This window comes from Malus domestica, chromosome 08 (genome assembly GCF_042453785.1).
Source record: "Malus domestica chromosome 08, GDT2T_hap1".
NCBI classification, from domain to species: Eukaryota; Viridiplantae; Streptophyta; class Magnoliopsida; order Rosales; family Rosaceae; genus Malus; species Malus domestica.
In genome coordinates, this window is record NC_091668.1 from 14,616,426 (window position 1) to 14,639,315 (window position 22,890).

Here is a 22,890-nt window from a genome sequence, read left to right on the forward strand (position 1 = left end):
CCTCTTAATCAAATCTTAGAAATGAACCAATGTTGGATCTAAAACGTATTGAAAAATGCAGGGGATTCTAATTTATTGGTGTGATTCCATGTAAGGAGCAAGTATTTTGGGTATTTATTTTAATCGAATATAAAACTCATAATAATTTTTAAATGGTTATATCATCCTCTCTCACATCATCCTCTCGCACCACTTGAGCTGCCCCCAAGATCTTAATGGAGATAATTATTTGAAAATGTACTAATGCAACAATCTTTTTGTTAATAATATGGTTTTTTTAACAAATGATATTATCTACACTAAAGAAGCGGAGACCGTTAATAATATGCTTTTGTATCCCAACTTTCAACAAAGGAAAAAAAAACTATTTTTTGTAGAATAATTATCAATCAATTAGTTAAACTACTATCTTCTTGCCACATGTGTGAGCGTGTGTGGTGATTTGCTTTTTACATCTTAGTTCTTTTAATTTTTTTTTTTAAGGTATTTATGAATGATTCACTTTTTTTGCGTTCTAGCTTTATATATCCTGCCTTTGTGTATTTTTATTTTATTTTTTATTTGAACAAAAAAAAGTGATTTACAATTTGTTTAATTAAATAAGCCAAAAAAAAGAAACTAAGTCTGGAGTAACTGCTTCTATGTGTTGTTTCAAGGATCGAATGTGAGAATGGGCATTTTAGAAATGAGAAATTTTATTTAAACCCATATAACATCTTTTTATACCAAACTTAAACTTTAAATATGGATTGTCTTTCTTATTCTATTACATAATTACTATCAAGTACAAAATGAAATGAACAATAAAACTAAAATTTATCAATAAACTCATATATACCCAATAATCAATCTACTTCTTGCTGCCATGTGGGAACGTGTCGCGCTTTCATCGCATACCAATGGCTGAAACCTGGCATTTTAAACTGGGAGAACCTATTACGGTAGTGGAGTTGGGTGAAGATGAAAAAGTCAAGTTAACCTGCCTCCAAATGCGTGGTTAATTTGGTTCCTTTCCAACAAAGGACTACAACATTTCACTAGATGGGGCATTGCTCAAAGCTGCTCCAAGGGATGCCGAGACTCTCACTACTCACTTGTGGGATGTACTTGTGCACTTGCATTTCAGTTCCAGGACTTTGAGTTTGCAAAAACGCTCCGACCTTGTTTCTCTCTATGCTAGTTACGAGACTCTCATTACGTTGCTTATCTTCCCTGAAAATGCATAAGCTTTTAGTGCAGTAATATTATGATTGTACTAGCTCAATGTTACTTCAGAGTTTTTAGATGCTTATGTTATTGTTTATGGATTCAAAGCAACCAAGGGTTCTTCAAACTTCAGATCACATTAATGAAAAGGTGATCCAACAGACCATGTGAAACTTCTGGATTTTGTACTAAATATTGGAGGGATTTGATGATCCAATTTTGATCATTTGCAAAAAATTGCATACTGATTGAACAAAAAATAAAATAAAAACATATGGGATTTCAAATTTTAATTTTTTTTAATCATCTATATGGGATTAAGCAAAATCAACTGATGAAAGATTAATTAAAACAGATATGGGATTGAGCAAAATCAGCAAAAAAGAAGGATTAAGAATGATTTTAAAACACTGATTTTGATTTTTTGTTTTTCTAAATGGGTGTAAAGATAAATTTATATATTGAATTGTGTTTGTGAGGGTAGTTTAGGTAGTAAGTTTGGGTTTAAAGAGATATTAATAGTTTACTTAAAATAATATGGGTGTAGAGAGTAAGTTGGGTGTAAAAAGAAGTTGTATGGGTTCAAATAAAATTTCCTTTTAGAAATTTTAAAAAGCTTCACCATTTTAGGGTGTTGGCTTTATATATAGAGATATACTAACTTCTTGCCACACACTTACACGTGTGCCAATTGACTCTTTTTTATTGTTTTACATTTTTGTTTTTTGATTTTATTTTACTTATCTTAGAGATTTTTTTTTTATTACAACATATTTTGAAAAAGGTTAATTAATTGAAATGCTCCTAAAACTGCCATTTAGGCTAATTAATTGGTTTTGTCTCACTTTGCCCCCTGAAAATGACATTTTCAACTCATTTGGTCTCACTTCACCCCATTCCGTAAAAGAACTGTTAAATTCAAGGGTATTTTAGACTTTTTACACATTGTATTTAACTCTAGCCGACACACTAAACCAACCTCAATTTCATTTTTGACAACTCTAATTCAAACCCCATGAGTTAGGGCTTTTTAAAAATAAATTATTCAATCAAAAGAAAATTTTCGAATAAACTTTTGGTTGCAAATTGTGCACAATTGTTTTAGATGATTTGTTTGGGATATTGTGGATATGATAGCTTAATTGACACGCCCCGACCCAGAATGTCCACTAGGACTCCGAATCGAGCTGTGCTGGCCGACACCTGGAAGGTGACGAAGCCATAAAGTGTGATGATGTGGGAAAATGTGAATAAATTTAAACCTAAGAGTGCCTAAATACTAGATTGCGCTGGTGAGCGGGAATGAACCCCCTTCACACGTGACGTTAGAGAATATGTAAGTACAGTAGAATGAATTAAGAATCGTACCATCAAAGGTAATCTCCAATACCAAGACTTGCCATAAATCCACAATGATAAGAAAACTCAGTGAATAAAACCTGAAGGGTGAAAACCAAACAAGGGTGAGTGGCCCTGGAAGTAAAATTTTAATAGAAACGATATAAAACATTATAACCCCTCGTTGTAACACATGTATAGTTTCCAGGAAAATCATACCACGTATCAATGTGAAATTGAAAATATATCAACAGTAAGTCCATAAATATACTACAACACAGCATCTCATCAGTAATATCAATAATCATGTGCTTAATAACCCATATTAGCACGCCATTCAGAGTCACCTATGGTGACCTATGCGACTACAACCATATCTCATCAATCAATGTTAGCGCATAAGTCAAAGTCACCTCTTGTAACTTGTACGACTTATCCATATCTCATCACATATGCTAGCTCATAAGTTAGAGTCACCTCTTGTGACCTGTACGACTTATCCATATCTCATCACATAGGCTAGCTCTCATCACATATGCTAGCTCATCAGACATCTCATCACATATGCTAGCTCATCAGACATCTCATCACATATGCTAGCTCATCAGACATCTCATCACATATGCTAGCTCATCATATATCTCATCACATATGCTAGCTCATCATATATCTCATCACATATGCTAGCTCATCATTACTTACGTTTTCTTACTTCAAATTCTCGATCCTTCACACCATGATTTATGACCAACATCCAATCACTAATTCCTAAGGTTAAATCTCACATTTTCAAATCACATCTCAGAGTTCTAACCGATAAAATACATAATTTACATAAAACGCATCCTTACATAATTCAATTCGGAAGATCAGAAACTCGGATTTCTGATCCGTTGCTTCCAAAAATTCACATTATACTTCTAGAACAACATCCTAAGGTTTCATTACGATCCAACGGTAGGATCTCCGCCAATTGCCAAAACTAAATGGCGGTCAACATTTTAATTTATAAACTTACAAATCCAATTCGGGAAAATCCATACTTCAGATTTCTTATCCGTAAGTTTCTATGGTCCTCAAATATTATGTACTATAACATATTAAAGTTTGGTAACGATCCAACGGTCGGATCGTCGATTCATATCTTTACCAAGTAACGTATCCTAATGAGTTTAGGTCCAAACGATCAACCTACGATATACGATTGCCAAAAATGAACTCAAGACATCTAATTTAGCCTAAGGATAATATCGACGGTCCCCTGGCCACGTGCCGCCACAGGTGGCGGTCGGCCGCCCTACTCGCCGGAAAATCCAACTATTTCAAAAAATTATCAAAATTTACAAGAATGAAGATCTCAATGAGTAGAGTAAACTTTATACATGTGGCCAAGTCCAATTTGGACGGGAAAAGCTCCAATTTTTCTCAAACCTGCCGAAACCCTAGAAAATGGTGTGCTTCAATTCGACCTCCATACTTACTCTGACACCTCAACAACTGCCTGGGATTTGTTCTTAGGTTCTAGAGGAGTGTTCTAGTGGTGGTAATTCAAGGAGATAGTTTCACGATTAATGGATTTCGAGCATGGGTCTCACGGCACCCCCATGGTTTATTTCAATGATTTACACCCAAATCCTTTCCAAATTTGGGTGGAAATGGATGAAGGGAGGTCAATGGATGATTTCCAGGTGAAGAATGGGTGACTTTCATCGGAAAAGTGATTGAATCTAACTGGAAATAGAACCGGATCGAAACCGATTTTTGTTCTGAGTGTACGGGTCAGCTAGGTTGGGTGCTCCACACCTCCTTCATTTCCCTCCTGGTTCTTCTCTCTCGTTCATCACTCTCACTCTCCTCCTTTCTTGATTGGGCAATGCCCATCTTCTTTCTCTCCCTCTCCACTTCCCTGCCATCAGGCAGCCTTCCTCCTTATTTTTCTCTTCTTTCTTTTCCTCTTTTTCCCCTTAATTTTTCTAACCCCCTCAATTAATAAAAATAACAATAACTATAAGAAAAGAATAGAATAAATAACAACCCTTACCAACGTATTTTTTAAATACGGTAAGGTAATAGTTCATATGCGTCATGAACTAGCGATCAACAAAAGTCAATACCCTCGCCTATAGGGTATTCTCGTGAATTCACGTTTTAAAATTTATAAAATCGTAAAATTTGGGACAGGGTGTCACATTAATGTCTTTATTTTAGATTATATTTTGTACAATTGATCTGAGATTATTTTTTTGATGGGTGAAACTTGGTTAGGTCAATTTCGAATAGAAAGAAATTGTGAAATGGGTTTATCATGTTTCCTTTATGTTGTAATGAGAATTTTCAAGTGCAAAATTTCGAGCCAATACATGGATGCCTTGTGAGTGAAACGACTCTAAAACAAACATGTAACCCTTATTTTTGTTGATATAATGATTTTGTTGCTCGAAAGTTTTCTATTGATTGAATAATTTATTTTTAAAAAAAACCTCAACTGACACACCCCGACCCGGAATGTCCACTAGGACTCCGAATCGAGCTGTGTTGGCCGACACCTGGAATGTGACGAAGCCATAAAGTGTGATGATGTGGAAAAATGTGAATAAATTTAAACCTGAGAGTGCATAAATACTAGAGTGCACCGGTGAACGGGAATGACCCCACTTCACACATGACGTTAGAGCATAAGCAAGTACAGAAGTGTGAATTAAAAGTCGTACCCTCGAAATAATCTCCAATACCAAGAATCGCCACGAATCTTCGAGGATAAAATAGCTCAGCTAATAAAACCTGGAGAGTTAAGACAAGACAAAGGTGACTGCCCTGTAAATAAAATTTTAATAGAAACCATATAAAACATTATAACCCCTCACTACAACACCTGTATAATTTCCAGAAAATATCATAAATATACCACAAGACGGCATTTCGTCAGCAATATCAAATAATCATGTGATTAATAACTCATACTAGTACGCAAGTCAGAGTCACCTATGGTGACCTGTACGACTTACCCATATCCCATCACATATACTAGTTCATCACATATTTCATCGCATATGCTAGCTTATCGCATATTCATCACATATGCTAGCTTATCACATATTCATCACATATGCTAGCTTATTAGTCGGAGTCACCTCTAGTGACCTGTACGACTTATCTGTATCTCCTCATATATCTCATTAATCATTGCTAGCATATAAGTTAGAGTCACTTATAGGGACTTGTAAGACTTTATTGATATCTCCTCATAAATCTCATTCATCATTGCTAGCATATAAGTCGGAGTCACTTATAGGGACCTGTGCAACTTTATTTATATCTCCTCATATATCTCATGAATAAGTCAGAGTCACTTATAGGGACCTGTACGACTTTATTTATACCTCCTCATATATTTCATCAATATACTAACCGCAGTCACCTCACGTGACATGTATGGCTCAATCAATATCTCATCAACATGCTAGCCAATTAATATCTCATTATTCATATCTCATCATTATACTAGCCGAAGTCACCTCACGTGACCTGTACGGCTGAGTCAATATCTCATCAACATGCTAGCCAATCAATATCTCATCATCCATATCTCATCACATATCTCATCAATATACTAGCCGGAATCACCTCACGTGACCTGTACGGCTGGATCAATATCTCATCAACATGCTAGCCAATCAATATCTCATCATCCATATCTCATCACATATCTCATCAGTATACTAGCCGGAGTCACCTCACGTGACCTGTACGGCTGGATCAATATCTCATTAACATACTAGCCAATCAATATCTCATCATCCATATCTCATCACATATCTCATCAATATACTCATTACCATCACTATCATCAACATGTACTCTCCTGAAGCTTACCTGGGCATCCGCATCATCATTTATTACTTCGAAGCATTCACAATAATTAGGTTCAGGTAATACATATATAAATATGTCATGTTGCAATCTAGAACTCAACTATAACATAGTATTTTCAAATATATATATATATATATAACATGGCGTGAAATGTATAATCTGTAACGCCTTACTCCCAAACTACTTATTTTCGGAGATAATTATCAATGATAAGCCCAACTAGATACTAATTTAATTAACTATCATTACTTACGTTTCCTTACTTCAAATTCCTGATTCTTCATACATTGATTTATGACCAATATTTAACCACCAAATCATAAGGTTAAATTTTATATTTTCCACCAATGTCCCTCACATTACTCAATTCCCTAAACAAGGCTATTGTCTTAGTTATTTACTCTCATTTATTGTATGGCTGCATCTAACGTCTCATTAGACTGCCTACGTACCCTAAATAGGGATCAAACCATTCGTAGTTCACAATAATTAATTGTAGGTAACATGCATAATTCACTTTAGAAGCGTTTGTGGAACTATCAATTATATACCTATAATAAAAGGAAAAGATCCACTCACCTGGACTATACACTATGATTCTCTAGCACGTGCATCGAGGTGTCCCGAATGATTGGCGCCAGCTTAGAGTCCAAATGGTGGTCGGAGGTGGCCGGAAAATGGTCCGAAAGACGACTGTCCGCGGGAAAACTGGTAACTCGCCAGAATTTCTGGGCAACCTTTCAACGTCCATAACTTTGTCAATACTCAATGAAAACATGTGATTCAAAAACGAAAATCATAGTTCTCAATGAGACGAAGAGATTGGTACCTTACACGATGGCTATCTCAGCGTGATTTGGCCGAAAAAGTCTCAAAAGTGGTGGAGGTCGCTGGAAACTAGGCAAACTTTAAATCGTTATAACTTTCTCATTTCTCCATCAAATCACACGATCCAAACATGAAGATTCATCTACACAACATGAGGAATCGATTTATACCTGTGGCCAAGTCCAATCTAGCCAGGAAACACCTCAATTTCATGAAAATCCGCCGGAAACCTTATAAGGGTGTGCTTCAATTCTTCCTCCTCGACGTTCCGCCGCCCCTAAAACCTATTGGGCTTTGTTCAGGAGTTCAAGGGAAGTCTATTGGTAGTGATAATTGAATGAAATTGTTTCAGGTTTGGTGGATCTCGAGCAACCTTTCCTGCAGAACCCATGGTGGTTTTTCCACCAAACCTCAACCCAATTCCTTCTAATTTTGGGTGGAAATGGAAGAGGGGAGGTTATGAAAGAGGTTACATGTAATGGATGGGTGAATTTCGCCTGAAAATATGGTGGAAGTGGCCAAAATTTCACACCAGTTCGAAACCAGGTCTTGTCGTGTGTGTCCTCCACGGGAAGAGAATGCTAGGAGCTTCTCTTTTATTGGTCAAATGCTTAATTGGCCCACCAACAACAAAAAATCTAATTGGTTTCCATTCCCACATGGTGGGAGCTCTAATTAATTTAAAATTCTATAGTTTAGTAAGACGACTTCAAATGCCCGTCCGTAACTATACCGTTATAATCCGAACCCACAACCGACTTTCGCCTATGCATTCGTACCAACAAGCACTATACCAATACGCTAAAAGAATAAGTCATACGTTCCTCTAGACGATGGTCAATAGAAGTCAAAGTCCTTGCCTCCAGGACATTTTCGTCAATTCACACTTAAAATTTATAAATTGTAAAATTTGAGACGGATGGTCACATCAACACCCAGGGTTTGAATTAGATTTGTCAAAAACGGAATTGAGATTAGTTTAGTGTGTAGGCTAGACATAAATAAATGTGTAAAAAATAAAATATCTTAAATACCCTTGAATTTAACAGTTCTTTAATAGAATGGTGTTAAGTGAGGCCAAAAGAGTTAAAAATGTCAATTTCAGGGGACCAAAGTGAGATAAAACCAATTTTGAAAGTAAACTGAGATTAAATAGCAATTTCATGAAGCATTCCAAAGAATAAGCCTTTTGAAAAGTAATGAACTTACTAACCAACCTATATGATTTTTATTTTTTTTCCCTTGAAATTCTAATAGAAGAAAGACAATTCCTTTATTCGTTAAACTATAAAATAACTAGTGTGTTAATTAGAGCTGGTCCTAAAAAATCAAAGGAGCGGAAAACCGCGCGTGCGTAACGACTCAAAACGTCAAACTGCCTTCCTCTTCTTTCTCAAACCCAAAATGTAAAAAATAAAAAAAAATAAAAAAATAAAAAAATAAAAAAATAAAAAAATAAAAAAAAGAGGGAAATATCTCCCTCCGGTTCTCTCTCTTCCCTCGCCTTCTCTCTCTCTCTGGAATTGCCTCCGACAGAAGCTCTGAAACAGCTTCCCCAAAAGCCCTAATCTCACAATGCGTGTTCTTCTTCCATAAGAATCTAATCCCTCTTTATTTATCCTTTAATTTTTTGATTTTTACATTTTTTTTTTGGTGAATTTCGAGCTCCTTTTTTCGGGTATAAGGCGATGGTTGAGGGGTTTCTCTGGGAGAAATTCACAGAGCTATGTCGTATAGCACGCTGAGGATTGACGATGATGATTTTGTCCCTGTCCGGCAGCCGTCGATCGAACGGCATCGCCGCTCCAATTCTCTGCCGTTTGTGCCGTTGCTGCTCGTCGATGGCTTTTCCCGCAAGAGCTTCTCCTACTCCGCGCTTCCTCAGGAGCCACTCCGGCTCTCCGTTATGAAATTGGACGGCTCTTGCTTCGGTATACTCTCTCTTTCCTCTTGTTTCTAAATTTCGAAGGTGCATTGTTGCTGGTTGTTTGGCTGCCGAGAAAATGTTGGAAAATGGACTCAAATTTGTAATTTTTTCCTTCTTTTGAGTTACAATTTAATTTTAATCCTAATGGTGTAGAAATCTTCGGTGTTTAAATTTGTAATCGTTTTTCTTTTACGATGCCATTTCGATCTCGGGGAAGATATAGTAATTTTCATGCTGGTGTTGCGTTAGTAGTTTCTAATTTCATTTTGAAGGCATCTCTGTTATTGTCTTTCTAGGTTGTTAATCTCATTGCTGCGTGTTTGGTTGCTCAGAAAATTGTGGGAATGTTGGAGGTCAACCTTGTGTACCTTGTTAGTTAGGTTTTTTCCGTTTTGATAAACAATTTTGCGCACATTTCAGGGTTAATGTCTGACTGATTTGTTTTGATTTCCATTACCTAATTCATATCTGCAGTTGTAGACATTTTCCGCAATGAAATCTACGGTTTTTCAATTTTCTTAGGATTTGATTTAGTTGTCATGATCATATTCCCAGAAATGTATTTTGCAGTTTGCTGTCTTAATAGCCCTCCACTTTGTTTGGTGAGAATAGTTATCCAAATTAATCCTTAATACAGCTGACTTTCTCTCTTTCTCTCGGTCTTTTTTGCCCTCTTTTTGCATTTGAAGTTATTATTTTTTTAACTGAGAATTTACCCGTCTAAAAATGTTCATTTATTTATATTTTTTGTTGAGGATTGCAAGAATCAAGATGTTTATCTGATGAGCTGCATGAACTAAGATGTTCGCTTTCACAGATATTCAAGTTGCTATGACGGCCACGGTTTTAGAATTGAAGCAGGCAGTTGAGGCCGTTTTCAGTCACATGCCACAGAAGGGACCGGGAAAAATTTCATGGTATGTTCACATCATCCATTGAAATATTTTGGATTAGAAGCAAACTCATATAATCACATAAATTGAACTTCTTTGCATTCAGATATTTTTTTTCTTTAGACTGTATTAAACAGTTGTTCATTTTCCATGGAAACTTCCTTTTTATACTCTTGAGTTGGAAAGTTCATTGCACTGCCGGATTCCTATGATTAACAATGTTCCTTGTTAAATTATGGATCGTGGAGGCCACACGTGTGGGGTCATTTCTGCTTGTGCTACGGTAATCAGAAGCTACTTGTTGAAACTGATCATATCAACCATTATGGGATCAAAGATGGTGATCAGGTATGGGGCAGATCCCTTGAGTTTTTGAAATTTTTCGTTTATCCAGTTGGCTACTATAAAGCTGGTGTGGTGTCCTTCAAACTGGTGTTGTTTGGTAAGTGCAGCTGCATTTTGTCCGGCATGTTTCAATCAGCTACAGCATGACAAAGAGGCAATCGTCAAAGAAAGGGTTCCTCGCTTTAAAACAAAACACAATGTGAGGCTCTCCCTATTGCCATTTCTCTTTTATAAGAATTTTTAGCGCAAAAGCATGAAAATACCGCAGTTCCCTACTATAATAAGCCCCACTTAATCGCTTTTCTTAACTGGACTTTTATCTCTTCAGTCATGCTGTGTACTAATCAATTTGATATGTGCAGGTCAGTGTCGCGATCAATGAGCTTTCAAGAGGAAGGGCAGACTGACATACAGGAAGAAGGGAATGGCAAAGAGGTAGAACAAAACGACGAGGTATATTATGATTCTGATGACATCGAGAATCCAAAGTCCCCACTCTGTGATGACGAAGTTTCTATTGACCACAATGGGAGCAGGCTGCCTTTCTTATTAGGAGAATGGTTTCCATACTCCAAACTGTCAGCTGTAGGAACATCGTCTCCAAGAACTTGCGCGCCAAGCATAGCTAGTGGCTTACTGGTTGGGTTTAGGAAGATATTCGGGCTTTGTTTCGAAAAACGTGATAAACGGCACAGTCGAAGGGATACTTGGAGAATAGATTAGTGCATCTTCAAGAACGCTATAGTGATGGATTTCTGTTCCTTCTGGCCTAAATTGATTAGAAAATATCATAAATTTACATTTGGCCTTACACTCTACAGTCATTTGCCCACTTTTAAATCTGTTTTTCTACTTGTTCCTCCCATTCGCAACACCTGAAAATTGTAGTTGTAAAGATCTTGGTGTCTCGGTAAGTCAATGGACGTGAGGGAGGGTTTTTCTTTTCCGAGCTTCATGACGAGAGAAACTTACTTGCACTAGAGATACCACAGTGACGCAATCTAAAAACAATCACGCATTACTATGTGTTTTTATTTTTACCCACATAAATATGATATGATTTAGAATGTTGCCACCGTGATATTTCAAGTACATGTAAGTTATTCTCCACAGGGACTCCAATATTTCTTTGACTTTTTGGAATTCAAATTTTACTTGGACTAGGTTTTTTTTTTTTTTTTTTTTGTCAAATGATAAATTTCTTAAAGTTGATGTTAGATTAGGGAGCCAACATAGATCGAATCCATGTCGTGATGCAAGAACAACGCTCCTCTTCGCTACTATGGTAGAGGACCATTGGCGCTCTAGACTAGGTTTGAATACGTTTGTGTCCAAGGTGCCAAATTTGTGGGCCCTCAAGTGGGACAGCAACAGTCCCACTCATCACCCACTACAAACTCCTTCAACTCTTGAATCCATAAGGCCATTTCTAACCGAATGGTCTAGAGGGCCAAATGGCTGAAAATAACCTGAAAACCATCTCCAACCGATGGCTAGACCAAAGGGCTCGTGGGCCCCACGGGACAAAAAGGGCCAAAGGGCCAACCGGCTAGCTCAACCTAGCCAGCTAGCCAGCCTCGGGCTGAATTTTGAATGCAATGGTAACATGCTGACGTCAGCTAGCCATTATATTTGATATTTTTTTTAGGGCCAAATTTTTTTTAAAAATATTTAATTATAGGTCAAGAAAGATGATTTGTTCAATGTTGGGGTGTTCCTTTTATAGGCATGTTTGCTTGCTCATTAATCTCCCACGACTGATGTGGGAAAAATATAGTGGGTGCCCCAAGTATAAGTTTTTGCTTGCTCAATTATCTCCCACGACCAATGTGGAACAAATATAATGGGTACCCCAAATATAAGCTTTGTATAAGAGATGGTAAATGTGCATTTATATATGTAACTATACAAATAACATTGTGTCTTGACCAATTGGATTGCTGGTGCACGTCATTCTGCTTTGCAGCAACTAGTTTCATTTGCCCAATTGTAGACTAGTATTGCAAGTAGTGGATAGGTCAAGATGTTTTTCTCTATCACTCATTTCGTCAATGCGTCCCAAAAGCAAAGATGTACCGCCATAGATTTCGACATTTTCGTAGCCCAAAATGGAACAGGGTTATACAAGAGCAATATGTACCTTTGGGTTTTATCTTTGCAACTGATTTGTTGGGACTTTCTCGAGTACTTCCGGATATCGAATATTTTGGATATCTTAACTATTAGATTTTTATTTAAAAATATAAAAATTAAGATTTAACAGTTAAAACAACTAGAACACCCGGTATTCCAGAGTACTCAAGAATTTTTGGATTTGCAATTTTACAAATGCCAAAGTGTGAATTTTCTTTGCACCCGAGGTCTTAATTTCTATTCACCCTCTCTCATTACCACTTTTATCAAGGAAAAATTAATCTAATAAAAAAAATCTTATTTGTCAAATAAATAAGGTAGAGAATGAGCTTAGATATATAAATGATGTGGTGACAAGTGGATGAACTGTCTAGGTGGATTTAACCCAGTACAAACTATGAACATTCCTTCGTTATAGCTTAAAGCAGTAACATTTGTGTTAATCAAATGGCAAGGTAAATGTGAAACTCAGTTGCATCAACAACAAACCTTGATTATCCTTAGCATCATCCATGTGTAATGTGACAAATTTAGCTAACAACATACAATTGTTTTGACAACTCGCACGACTAGGGAAATACTCTAAAATGGGACATAAATAGGACGAACTGGCCATGCACACCATGCACAAAACCAAAATTACTAAAATACCCACATATAAATGTGTTATTCCTTCCATATTTTGATTTCTCTCTCTCTCTCTACTCTCTCTCCCTTCCTCTCTCTTCACTCACTTTCTCTCTCTACTCTCTCTCCCTTCCTCATATCTTTGAGCTCCAATTTTGAAAAGATAGAAGTTCAAAGAGAGGCGAGAAGAGTGAGTTGGGCTTTGGGTTCACCTCATACCTCTGATTTCGAACAAAGGGATGCAAGAGAGAGGTGAGAAGAGTGAGCTGGGTTTTGTACCATATTTTCTGTTTTGGCAGAAAAGTTCCATTTTTTCCAGCGACTGAAGCTTTGGCAAGCATAGTAAGGTAGGTGTTTGGTTCCAAGTTCCTTCATCAATGATTTATGGAATAACTAGGTTGTTTGTAAGATGAATGAATACTTAGAAGTTAAATTAGGGTTTGTGCTTCATGTTGGCGCGTATGACTTGTGGAATAAATTTCAAGTTTTGACGTGCTACAAGACTGGGATGAAACAACTTCTGGTTCAAGTTTTCAATTGCAGAATTTTTGAAAATTTGTCCGTATTGCGCATATGGTGTGCATATGGTGTGCATGACCACATCTTAATATGAGAAGCGGGAATGTTCACTAGTTATGATGCACGTATGTTGTGCCCCTAAATCTAGTGAGTATGACCACAACCTAATTGGCATCGGCGAAAAACAAAATTAAGAAAAAAAACTTAGAGGACGTTAAGGGTCATGCATGTCCATGAAATAACGATAACGAGTATCATGTTTTCCATGTGCACAATTAAGGGGTGACTGATATATGTAACAAGACTTTTCAAATTGTCACTATAACCTTATATACATAACAATTATGGTTAATTGTATCCACTATACCAATATGTTGTTGTTAAAGTTTTTCTCGTTCTGTGCATATCATGTGCATGTACTGTACATATTATGTGCATGTGGTTGCATATAGTGTATTATGTGTAGATGGTGCGTATTTACATCTTTGATACCCTTCGTATTAACGTAGTTTACTACTTTTTCCTTTAATTCAGAGGCAGGCCCTGCAAATACGAAAAAACGAACGAGGTCGTGAAACAATTTCCTTTTATTCATTTGGGTTCTTTCATGCCTATTGAAACTGCAATTTTTTCAAATCGTTGAAATATTTGAACCCAATCAAATTTGATATGAAATTCAAATTAATGAATCTTCGGTTCTTCATATAAAGTTTAGGGTCGTTTATCTGATGCGTCATTTTTCTTATTTCAAAAAGAGAGCTGTGAGCTATGAGTTTTTAGGTAAATCTCATATCTGTGAGCATGACATGTGCATGTCCTATGCATGTCGTGTACATATAGTGTATGAGCAAGCTTAATACGAAGAGAGCGTACGAGTATGCGAAACATTTTGTCCATATTATTCTCTCTTCCTTCTTTCCACTCTGATTTCTCTATTTTGCCTCAATTTTTTCCTTCTTCCTCAATTTTTTCTTCTTCTCCAAAATGCAACTGACCTTTAATATGTTTTTTCATTTAATTGCAGTAAAAGCCAAACCCTATTTTAGTGCTTGTAAATTTGGATCGAGAGAGGGAGAAGACAGAAGAAATAAAAACTCACATATAAACCATAGAAATGATAAAAAAAAAATCAAAAAATCAAAATTGAAGGATTTGGGCCTCCTTCAAGAAACACCAAATCAATCACTTCAACTACAAAAATCCATCAATCAAAAAGCAAAATTAAGCAAACCCAATTCACAAAACCTACGAATGAAAAGGTGAAAATCAAAGAAGATGAGTGGGTTAGAGAGAGAGCTCTTGTGCATATTTGAAATGTGAAGAGAGAGAGAGAGAGAGAGAGAGAGAGAGAGAAAGAGAGAGAGAGAGAGAGAGAGAGCTTGGATGAAGAATGAGAACTAGAATTTCTTGATAACCCATTTATATGGGAGGACAATTTGGTCATTTCAAGGTGTAGGAAAAATTATATTTCTGTTCGATTGTTATGCATGCTGTGTGCATATTCGAAATGTCCTATTTCTATCGCAAGATTAAGAAGTTGTTCTATTTCTGGGTATTTCCCTATATTTTATCAAGAAAGAGATTGATTAAAATTTGAAACCTCGAATAGAACTGTTTCCCATACAATCAAATTTAAAGACCTCCATAGACGAAAATGGTAAACAATACTCCAAAAAATATGGGTTCACTGTATGTCCAAAGTGATCTAAAGTGCCAGTCACAAAGTTTGCTTCCTTAAAGATATGGTTCCACCTAATGCAATGAAATTTAGAAGCCAGCCATCTAATATTATTCGCAATCGACGCAACCGACTTAAAATGCCAAGTAGTATCCCAAGCGCCTTGCACCGCTTGAATCACAAGCATGGAGTCCCCTTCCACCATTATGTTCTTGAAACCTTTGCGTATGGCGTATAAAAGCCTTCTTTTAAAGAAATGGCCTCCACAAGAGTGATAGCGGCGCCATCTAGATTAAAAGCACTTGCACTGAATGGTTGCCCCTCCTCGTTCTTTACAACAAAAGCAACAACCGCTTTTTCCAAATTGACATAACCATCAAAGTTTAATTTAATAAAAGAGGTATTCATCAATCCCCCCCTAAACTTGTGAACATTGACCAATTTCCCCCCTCAACTTTAATTTTGGCCAATTTCCCCCCTCAACTCTCATAATTAGTCAATTTGCCCCCTTCTGTTAAATTTTTTTAATTTTCCATCTATTCTTTTTTTTTTCTTTCAATCTTTCTAATAACTTCCAACAAAGTACTAAAATTAACATAAACTCACCTGCATAATATAGGGTAAAATGTACAAAAACATAATACAATTAGTATGTGATATGGGTTGATTATAAGAAAAAGTTATGAATCAGGTTTAAAGCATGTAGAAGAAGAAATAATAATCCTAAACTCATGGATCAGACCTATTTCAATAAAATTGTTATTCTTAATAAGGAGTCGAAAATTATGAATTGACTAGCCATTTTTGCACTAAAGCTCGATTCTCCGCAATTTACTTGAACTTAGCTTTCACTTTTATAAAGAAAATTGTATTCACATACAAAAATGTACACATCAATCATTTTCGTTATCAATTTTGTATAGTAAAAAATCAAATAAAATTACTCCATACTGATTTATTATGAATAATAATACTATCTATGATAAATTGTAAAATTCTAAATTTTAATCTATTTGTAATAGGATAAAGACATAGGAAAATGATTAACATACATCTTATTTAGTTTCTTACACACACTTGTTTAATTATGATCAAATTAAAAAATTAACAGTAGGGTGCAAATTGACAAATTATGAGAGTTGAGGGGGGAAATTGGCCAAATTAAAGTTGAGGGGGGAAATTGACTAATTATGAGAGTTGAGGGGGGAAATTGGCCAAAATTAATGTTGAGGGGGGGAAATTGGCCAATAGTCACAAGTTCAGGGGGGAAATTGATGAATACCTCTTAATAAAACTAGGACGAGGGGGTTGCCATCTAATGAGATGCGGGGTACAAGTTTCAACCCCGAAATTCTGTTTACAATTAACCTTGAAGTACGACAAACCTCAATTTGCTGCAATTAATAAACTTTGAGTAGGGATAGGAATTATACTCTTAAACACTTTATAATTTCTATTATTTCAAATTTGACAGCAATTAAAAAGAGCTTTACTTACGTGGCTCAAACTATTGTCCTCAAACGAGATTAAAGTTTTCATTCAATCTATAACTTTGCCAAATTGCGCTGAATTATTATTCCATGGACTCAAAGGAGAAAGATTCCGGACCATTTTTGCATAATGACATTTAAGGAACAAATGATCTTGATTCTCATCATATTGCCACATAGAGGGCAAATTTTATCAATATCCGGAACAAATTTACTCATACGACTCCTGATGTGTAACTTTTCATGTATAAGGAGCCATGCAAAAATTTTAACCTTGGGGAAATCATTAACTTCCACAATTTCTTCAGCAACTTATGTCTATATTACATCCTAATGATTAGGGCTCTGGATCCAAGTTGCCGACTTAATTGAGAACTCTCCATTAGCTGAAGGACCCCAAACAAAATAATCACTTTCTATTTTGAATAGGAATATGGATAATACCTATCTTCCTAACAATATCTAAATCCAACATTTTAGAAAGACGAGTTCTATCCCAACAATTGTTAACAATGGAATCACTAACTCTAGCTTCTCAATTCAAAGTTGCCCGTTCATTCTCTGGACAAGATGGAACAATGGGTAAGGAAAAACCCATTGATGGGTCTAGAATAGAATATCCTTACCATACTCACAATCCACCTCATACCCTTGTAAATAATATCCATACTCTTAAGAATGCCTTTCCAGGCCAGAGAATATTTTGCTTAACTTTATAACTCAGGAAATTATATTTCCATAAGTATTTTATTTTAACAATTTGAACCCACCAATTATTCTCATTAGTTAAAAATTTTCAACTTAATTTGGCTATGCACGCATTATTAAAGTGATCAAACTCTCCTAATACCAAGCCCTCCATGCTCCTTTGAAGTGCAAACTTTCTTCCAAGCAATTGGCTTTAATTTCTTATCCCTCCCCAGAAAAAGTCCATACACTTTTTATTTATCTTTTTAGTTACTTGATCAGGACATTTGAAACAAAACATTATATGATTAGGCATACCAATCAAATTTGACTTAATAAGGGTTAATCTTCTTGCCTTAAAGACGATATTAGCCTTCCATCCAACAAGCTTTTGTTTAATTCTTTTAATTAACTCACACTCATTTATGGCGTGTTTACCAATCGGGAGTGGAATGGAGAGAAACGGAATTGAATTCCTCCCCAAGCATTCTGCCATTTACTAGCAATTGGGGAATTAGATTTTATGTGGGGTCCAGCCAATTTTAGGAGTTCAATTTCGGATTTCCCCGGATTTGGATTCCCTCTGTAGAGGTGGTAATTGAATTCCAGGTAGAGAGCTCCATCACAAATCAAAGTTTTCTACCCAAAATACCCATGTATATTCCTAAAACAACTCCTACCTTCATCAATCACTCCCCTCTGTATTTGTTTCTCTCACAGCACATACCACCCCACCTTCGCAATCTGAAACGATGCAGTAGCATTGAACAACGAACGCCTGCGATTTGGAACAACGATCGACTGGGGTTTGAAACAATGGCACAACGATGAACATGATATGGAACAACGAACGCCCAAATCCTCAAGGAAATTGTGATTTGCAGATCCAAACAAAAAAGAAGGAAAGAACTTTTTTCACTTTCACCTTGAAAATTGGATATATATATATATTTTTTTTATGGGGTGGGTCGTGGCTTTGTGGTTCCTCCTGAGATTGGATGGTAGGGTGTGGATACTACGTACTGGGGAAAGAAAGGGGAAAGAAAGGGGTTGCAGACAAAGAATGGGGAATGTTACACCCACCCCTAATTTAAATTGTATTTTCACTAAGTTTGAGATTATCTTGCTTTTAAAATTGTTTTTGGGTCTTAATTGGTGTGCCCAAGGGGCCCACCCCTTGATTTTGTCCCCCGTGACCCCTTCTTCTTTCTTCTCTGTTTCTCTGCACACTCCATTCTCTCTCTCGAAGCTCACTCATCTCTCTTCCTCTCTATCACCGTGAGCACCCACCCACGCACTCCATCACACCACCTGCTCGCGGTGGACAACACCACCATCCTCAACATCGCCATCATCAGCCTTCTCTCTCTCTCTCTCCCGTCGCTACGAGGAACGGCGAAACCAAGAAAATAACCTCCGGCAAGTCCGACGGCTTTCGCACCAATTTCTGGCCAAACCACAGCAATTTGGCCAGCGTGCAATGTATTAATCTCTTCATCTCACTGAGTACTACAACTTTCCTTTTTGTTTCATCCAATTTCGTTGAGTATTGAAGAAGTTATACCCATTTGAATCTTACCCAGTTTCCGGTGACCTTTGTGGATTTCGAGGCATTTTCCAGCCAAACCATGGCGAGTTAGACATCTTATGAGGTACCATTCTCTTCGTCTCTTCGAGAAATATGATTTTCATTTTTGAATCACTCGATTTCATTGAGTATTGACAAAGTTATGGCCTTTTAACGTTGGTGTAGCTTTCCGGCCGAAATCCGGCCTTCTCCTTCCTTTGAATCCGGCAACCTAGAAATCCCAAGACCTTTGAACCTTTCATGCCGAGCCCAACCCAAAACCCATTTCAGTTTTTATTATTTATTTTATCTATTGTTTTAATGTAAAAGGCCCTCCTTGGGCCATTTTAAATCAGGGCCTTCGGCCCGTCCTCCTTAAAACCCAAAAACCCTTTACTTTAAGTTGTTTTTATTTTTATTTACTAAACTTAAGACCCTCTGACCATGTCTTTTTACCTTAGGGCCTTGGCCTTTGGGGCTGGGCCCTAAAACCAAATCCTTTAAGCCCATTTCCTTAAAACCCCTAAGCCTAACCCACCTATTTATCTAAACCCTAAAACCCAAATTCTAAACCCTTTTCCCCATTTCCTCTAAACCCATTTCCCATAAACCCTAACCCTTAAGTCCAACCCTAGACCCTAAACCCTTTAACCTTTCAAACCTTTAACCCTAACCGGTCCAAACCCTTTATGGGAAATATTCTGTTAGGGAATATTCCATTAGGGAATATTTTAAGAATATTCTATCGACTTTTACGAAATTTAACCGAGACCCTTTTTAGGGTAATTCGACGTCCTGAGCCCGTTTCCGACGTCCGTTTTCCCAGATTCAATTGTTATAATAGAGTTTTATTAATTGGACCCTTTATGTGCTTAGGGGCAATTATCTGTGGTGTTCCTTCTTCAATAGGTTGCGTGGCTCTTTGGCGGCAAAGTATTGTGAATGGACCCCTTCAAAAGCATGTTTTAATAGTAGAATTGCATACATGAAAAGCATTATTTAATGATTATGTTTTATGAAATGTTTTGTGAGATAACATGCTTACTGAAACTAGTTTGAATTATTACTATTTTTCCTATAACCCATGTTCTTATAGAATATCCGATGGATGACGATATGATATTTAGAACATATTTCGAACACCTCTTTATAGTATAGATGATGGATGACTTTATACTATGAAGTTGTTTTTCAATATATATATGTTCAATGGTTTTGCACTTACCTAGTGGTCATTTCCGCTACGGGACGTAGGGATATATTCCAGTCCTTCCCGGACGACGGTTTGGTGTTGGCATAGGGCCTGGAGTGTGTTTCCTCTGGCTATTAGCACAAGGACGGGGAGCCAACATGGGGCTTGAAGTTTATTTTCCTCTGACTGTCTGCTCAAAGACGGGGAGTCGGCATAGGGCCTAGGGGTTATTGGACAATTCACTAGTGATTATTATATATACAAGTTATGATTTGAGACATTGCACAGCATGCTAGGTTTCGGAAAACTTATGTTTATCATTATATATGTGTTTTCATAAAACCTGAGTGTTAGTACGTTGATAACTGTTTTACTATATATATATATATTATATATATATATATATATATATATATCAACTTGGTCCACTCATGTTTGTTTTGCGCCCCTTTCAGGACTTAGAATCGAGGCATACAATCCCGGCATCCAAGCATTTCTGCATAGGCATCTTCGAGTCCTCTCGGTGTAGGACCCACTCCTTTGTTCATTTAATTTTATATTATTTTCTTTAGTGTCTAGTTAGTTGTATGCTCTGAACACGTTCCTTAAATGCATATTCATTATTCTTTTATATTTATAAGTCTTATCTATCCCTTGTTTTTAGCAATTGCACTAAATAAATGGCTTTCGTCACCATCGAGTGTCAGCTATCACGTGCCTACCCTGATATTCGGGGAATATAGGGATCGGGGTGTGTCAAGGAAGGAAAGGGGGAAGAGAGAGAAGGAAATAAAATTTTATTTTGGTTTACTTTCTGTAGGTACTTCTAATAGGGTTTAGGGTGAATAAGAGTTGGAAGCAAATAAAAAATGATTCCTTCATATCAAATTTGAAGTAATCTATGCGATTAGGATTATTTAAAAGTTGGGTAAATTACATAGTAGCCCCTCAGGTTTGAGGTCTATTGCAATCTTATACAACATCTTTAAAACATTTCACTTTCATACCTCAAGTACTATTTTATTTCAATTTCATACAACCGTTGCATTTTCCATCTATGGATCTGTTAAATGCTGACGTGGCTGCCACATATATGCCACGTGGTTACCAAATGTCTGCCACGGGGCAAATAAAATAATTTTTTAATTTTTTTTACAAAACCTGTCTGCCACATATCTTTTTGTTTTTTTTTCTCTTTCTTCTTCTTCTTCTGGGTTCGGTCCCTTTTTTATTTTTTATTTTCTTCTTCTTCTTCTTCCTCCTCCTCCTCCTCCTTCTTCTCTTCTTCTTCTTCCTCCTTCTTTTGGGTTGCAGGGGGTTCGATCATTCTTTTTTTCTTCTTCTTCTTCTTCTTCTTCTTCTCCTCCTCCTCTTTCTTCTTCTCTTCTTCTTCTTCCTCCTTCTGGTTCGGTCCTTTTTTGTTTTTTTTTCTTCTTCTTCTTCTTCTTCCTCCTCCTCATCTTTCTTCTTCTCTTCCTCCTCTTTCTTCTTCTCTTCTTCTTCTTCCTCCTTCTTCTTCTGGGTTCGGTCCCTTTCTTTTTTTTTTCTTCTTCTTCTTCTTCTTCTTCTTCTTCTTCTTCTTCCTCCTCCTCTTTCTTCTTCTCTTCTTCTTCGTCCTCCTTCTTCTTATGGGTTGCAGGGGGTTCGGTCCTTTTTTTTTTCTTCTTCTTCTTCCTCCTCCTCCTCTTTCTTCTTCTCTTCTTCTTCTTCCTCCTTCTTCTTCCTCCTTCTTCTTCTGGGTTGCAGGGGGTTCGATCCTTTTTTTTTTTTTCTTCTTCTTCTTCTTCTTCCTCCTCCTTCTCTTTCTTCTTCTCTTCTTCTTCCTCCTTCTTCTTTTGGGTTGTAGGGGTTCGGTCCCTTTTTTTTTTTGTTTTTTTTTCTTCTTCTTCCAATTTCAGGTTTTTTTAAAAAAAATTAAAAAATTATTTTATTTGCCACGTGGCAAACATTTGGCAGCCACATGGCATCTATGTGGCAGTCACGTCAGCATTTAATAGATCCATGGATGGAAAATGTAACGGTTGTATGAAATTGAAATAAAATAGTACTTGAGGTATGAAAGTGAAATGTTTTAAAGATGTTGTATAAGATTGGAATAGACCTCAAACCTGAGGGGCTACTATGTAATTTACCCTTAAAAGTTTTATAAAAGATAAAAAATTATTCTCTCTTGTAAAAAATTAAAAAAAATAAAAGAATACAAGTTTTACTAAAAATAATTAGAATATAAAATAAATTAGTTAAAGTAGGGTTACTTTAGCAATCATATTAGTTATGATTCCGATTCATGTGAATTGGTAAACAATTTATATACATCAATGTTATTCTTACTCTGATTCCAGACAATTTTGGTAAATAACTTCAATAGGAATCTAATTCTAATTCTACTTCATTCCAATTCATCATCAATCCAATTCCTCCTCAATTCAATTCCTCTCACTCTGATTACGGATTAGTAAACGTGTCATTAAGGGATTTTTCCAAAACACAATATTAGAATACCTAGGTTGGTAGTTAATAGACACACACACACACACATATATATATGTATGTATGTATGTATATATTGGTTGGTAGTTAATAGACA

At 36.5% G+C, this 22,890-nt stretch overlaps 1 protein-coding gene and 1 long non-coding RNA gene across 2 annotated transcripts; one reads left to right on the forward strand and one right to left on the reverse strand.

Annotated features, from left to right (window-relative positions):
* Positions 1 to 677: 677 nt before the first annotated feature.
* On the reverse strand, positions 678 to 2,640 carry LOC139198269 (uncharacterized). The gene is made up of 2 exons (XR_011583636.1): positions 2,575 to 2,640; positions 678 to 1,212 (listed from the first exon to the last, which is right to left on the reverse strand). It is a non-coding gene; the product is annotated as an uncharacterized lncRNA (long non-coding RNA).
* A 5,935-nt stretch (positions 2,641 to 8,575) lies between these two features.
* On the forward strand, positions 8,576 to 11,228 carry LOC103441472 (uncharacterized). Its single transcript, XM_008380161.4, has 5 exons — positions 8,576 to 9,176; positions 9,990 to 10,089; positions 10,314 to 10,413; positions 10,518 to 10,609; positions 10,773 to 11,228. The coding sequence occupies exons 1-5, from the start codon at positions 8,972 to 8,974 to the stop codon at positions 11,131 to 11,133; spliced, it is 858 nt and encodes a 285-aa protein (XP_008378383.1). The 5' UTR covers positions 8,576 to 8,971; the 3' UTR covers positions 11,134 to 11,228.
* The last annotated feature ends 11,662 nt before the right edge of the window (positions 11,229 to 22,890 follow it).

Excerpts from the sequence above, each read along its gene's own strand:
- LOC103441472 (XM_008380161.4), top strand. The coding sequence starts at position 8,972 with ATGTCGTATAGCACGCTGAGGATTGACGATGATGATTTTGTCCCTGTC. Across the intron at positions 10,090-10,313 it reads GGACCGGGAAAAATTTCATG|GCCACACGTGTGGGGTCATT; the intron begins GTATGTTCACAT and ends TGGATCGTGGAG. Across the intron at positions 10,610-10,772 it reads GCTTTAAAACAAAACACAAT|GTCAGTGTCGCGATCAATGA; the intron begins GTGAGGCTCTCC and ends TGATATGTGCAG.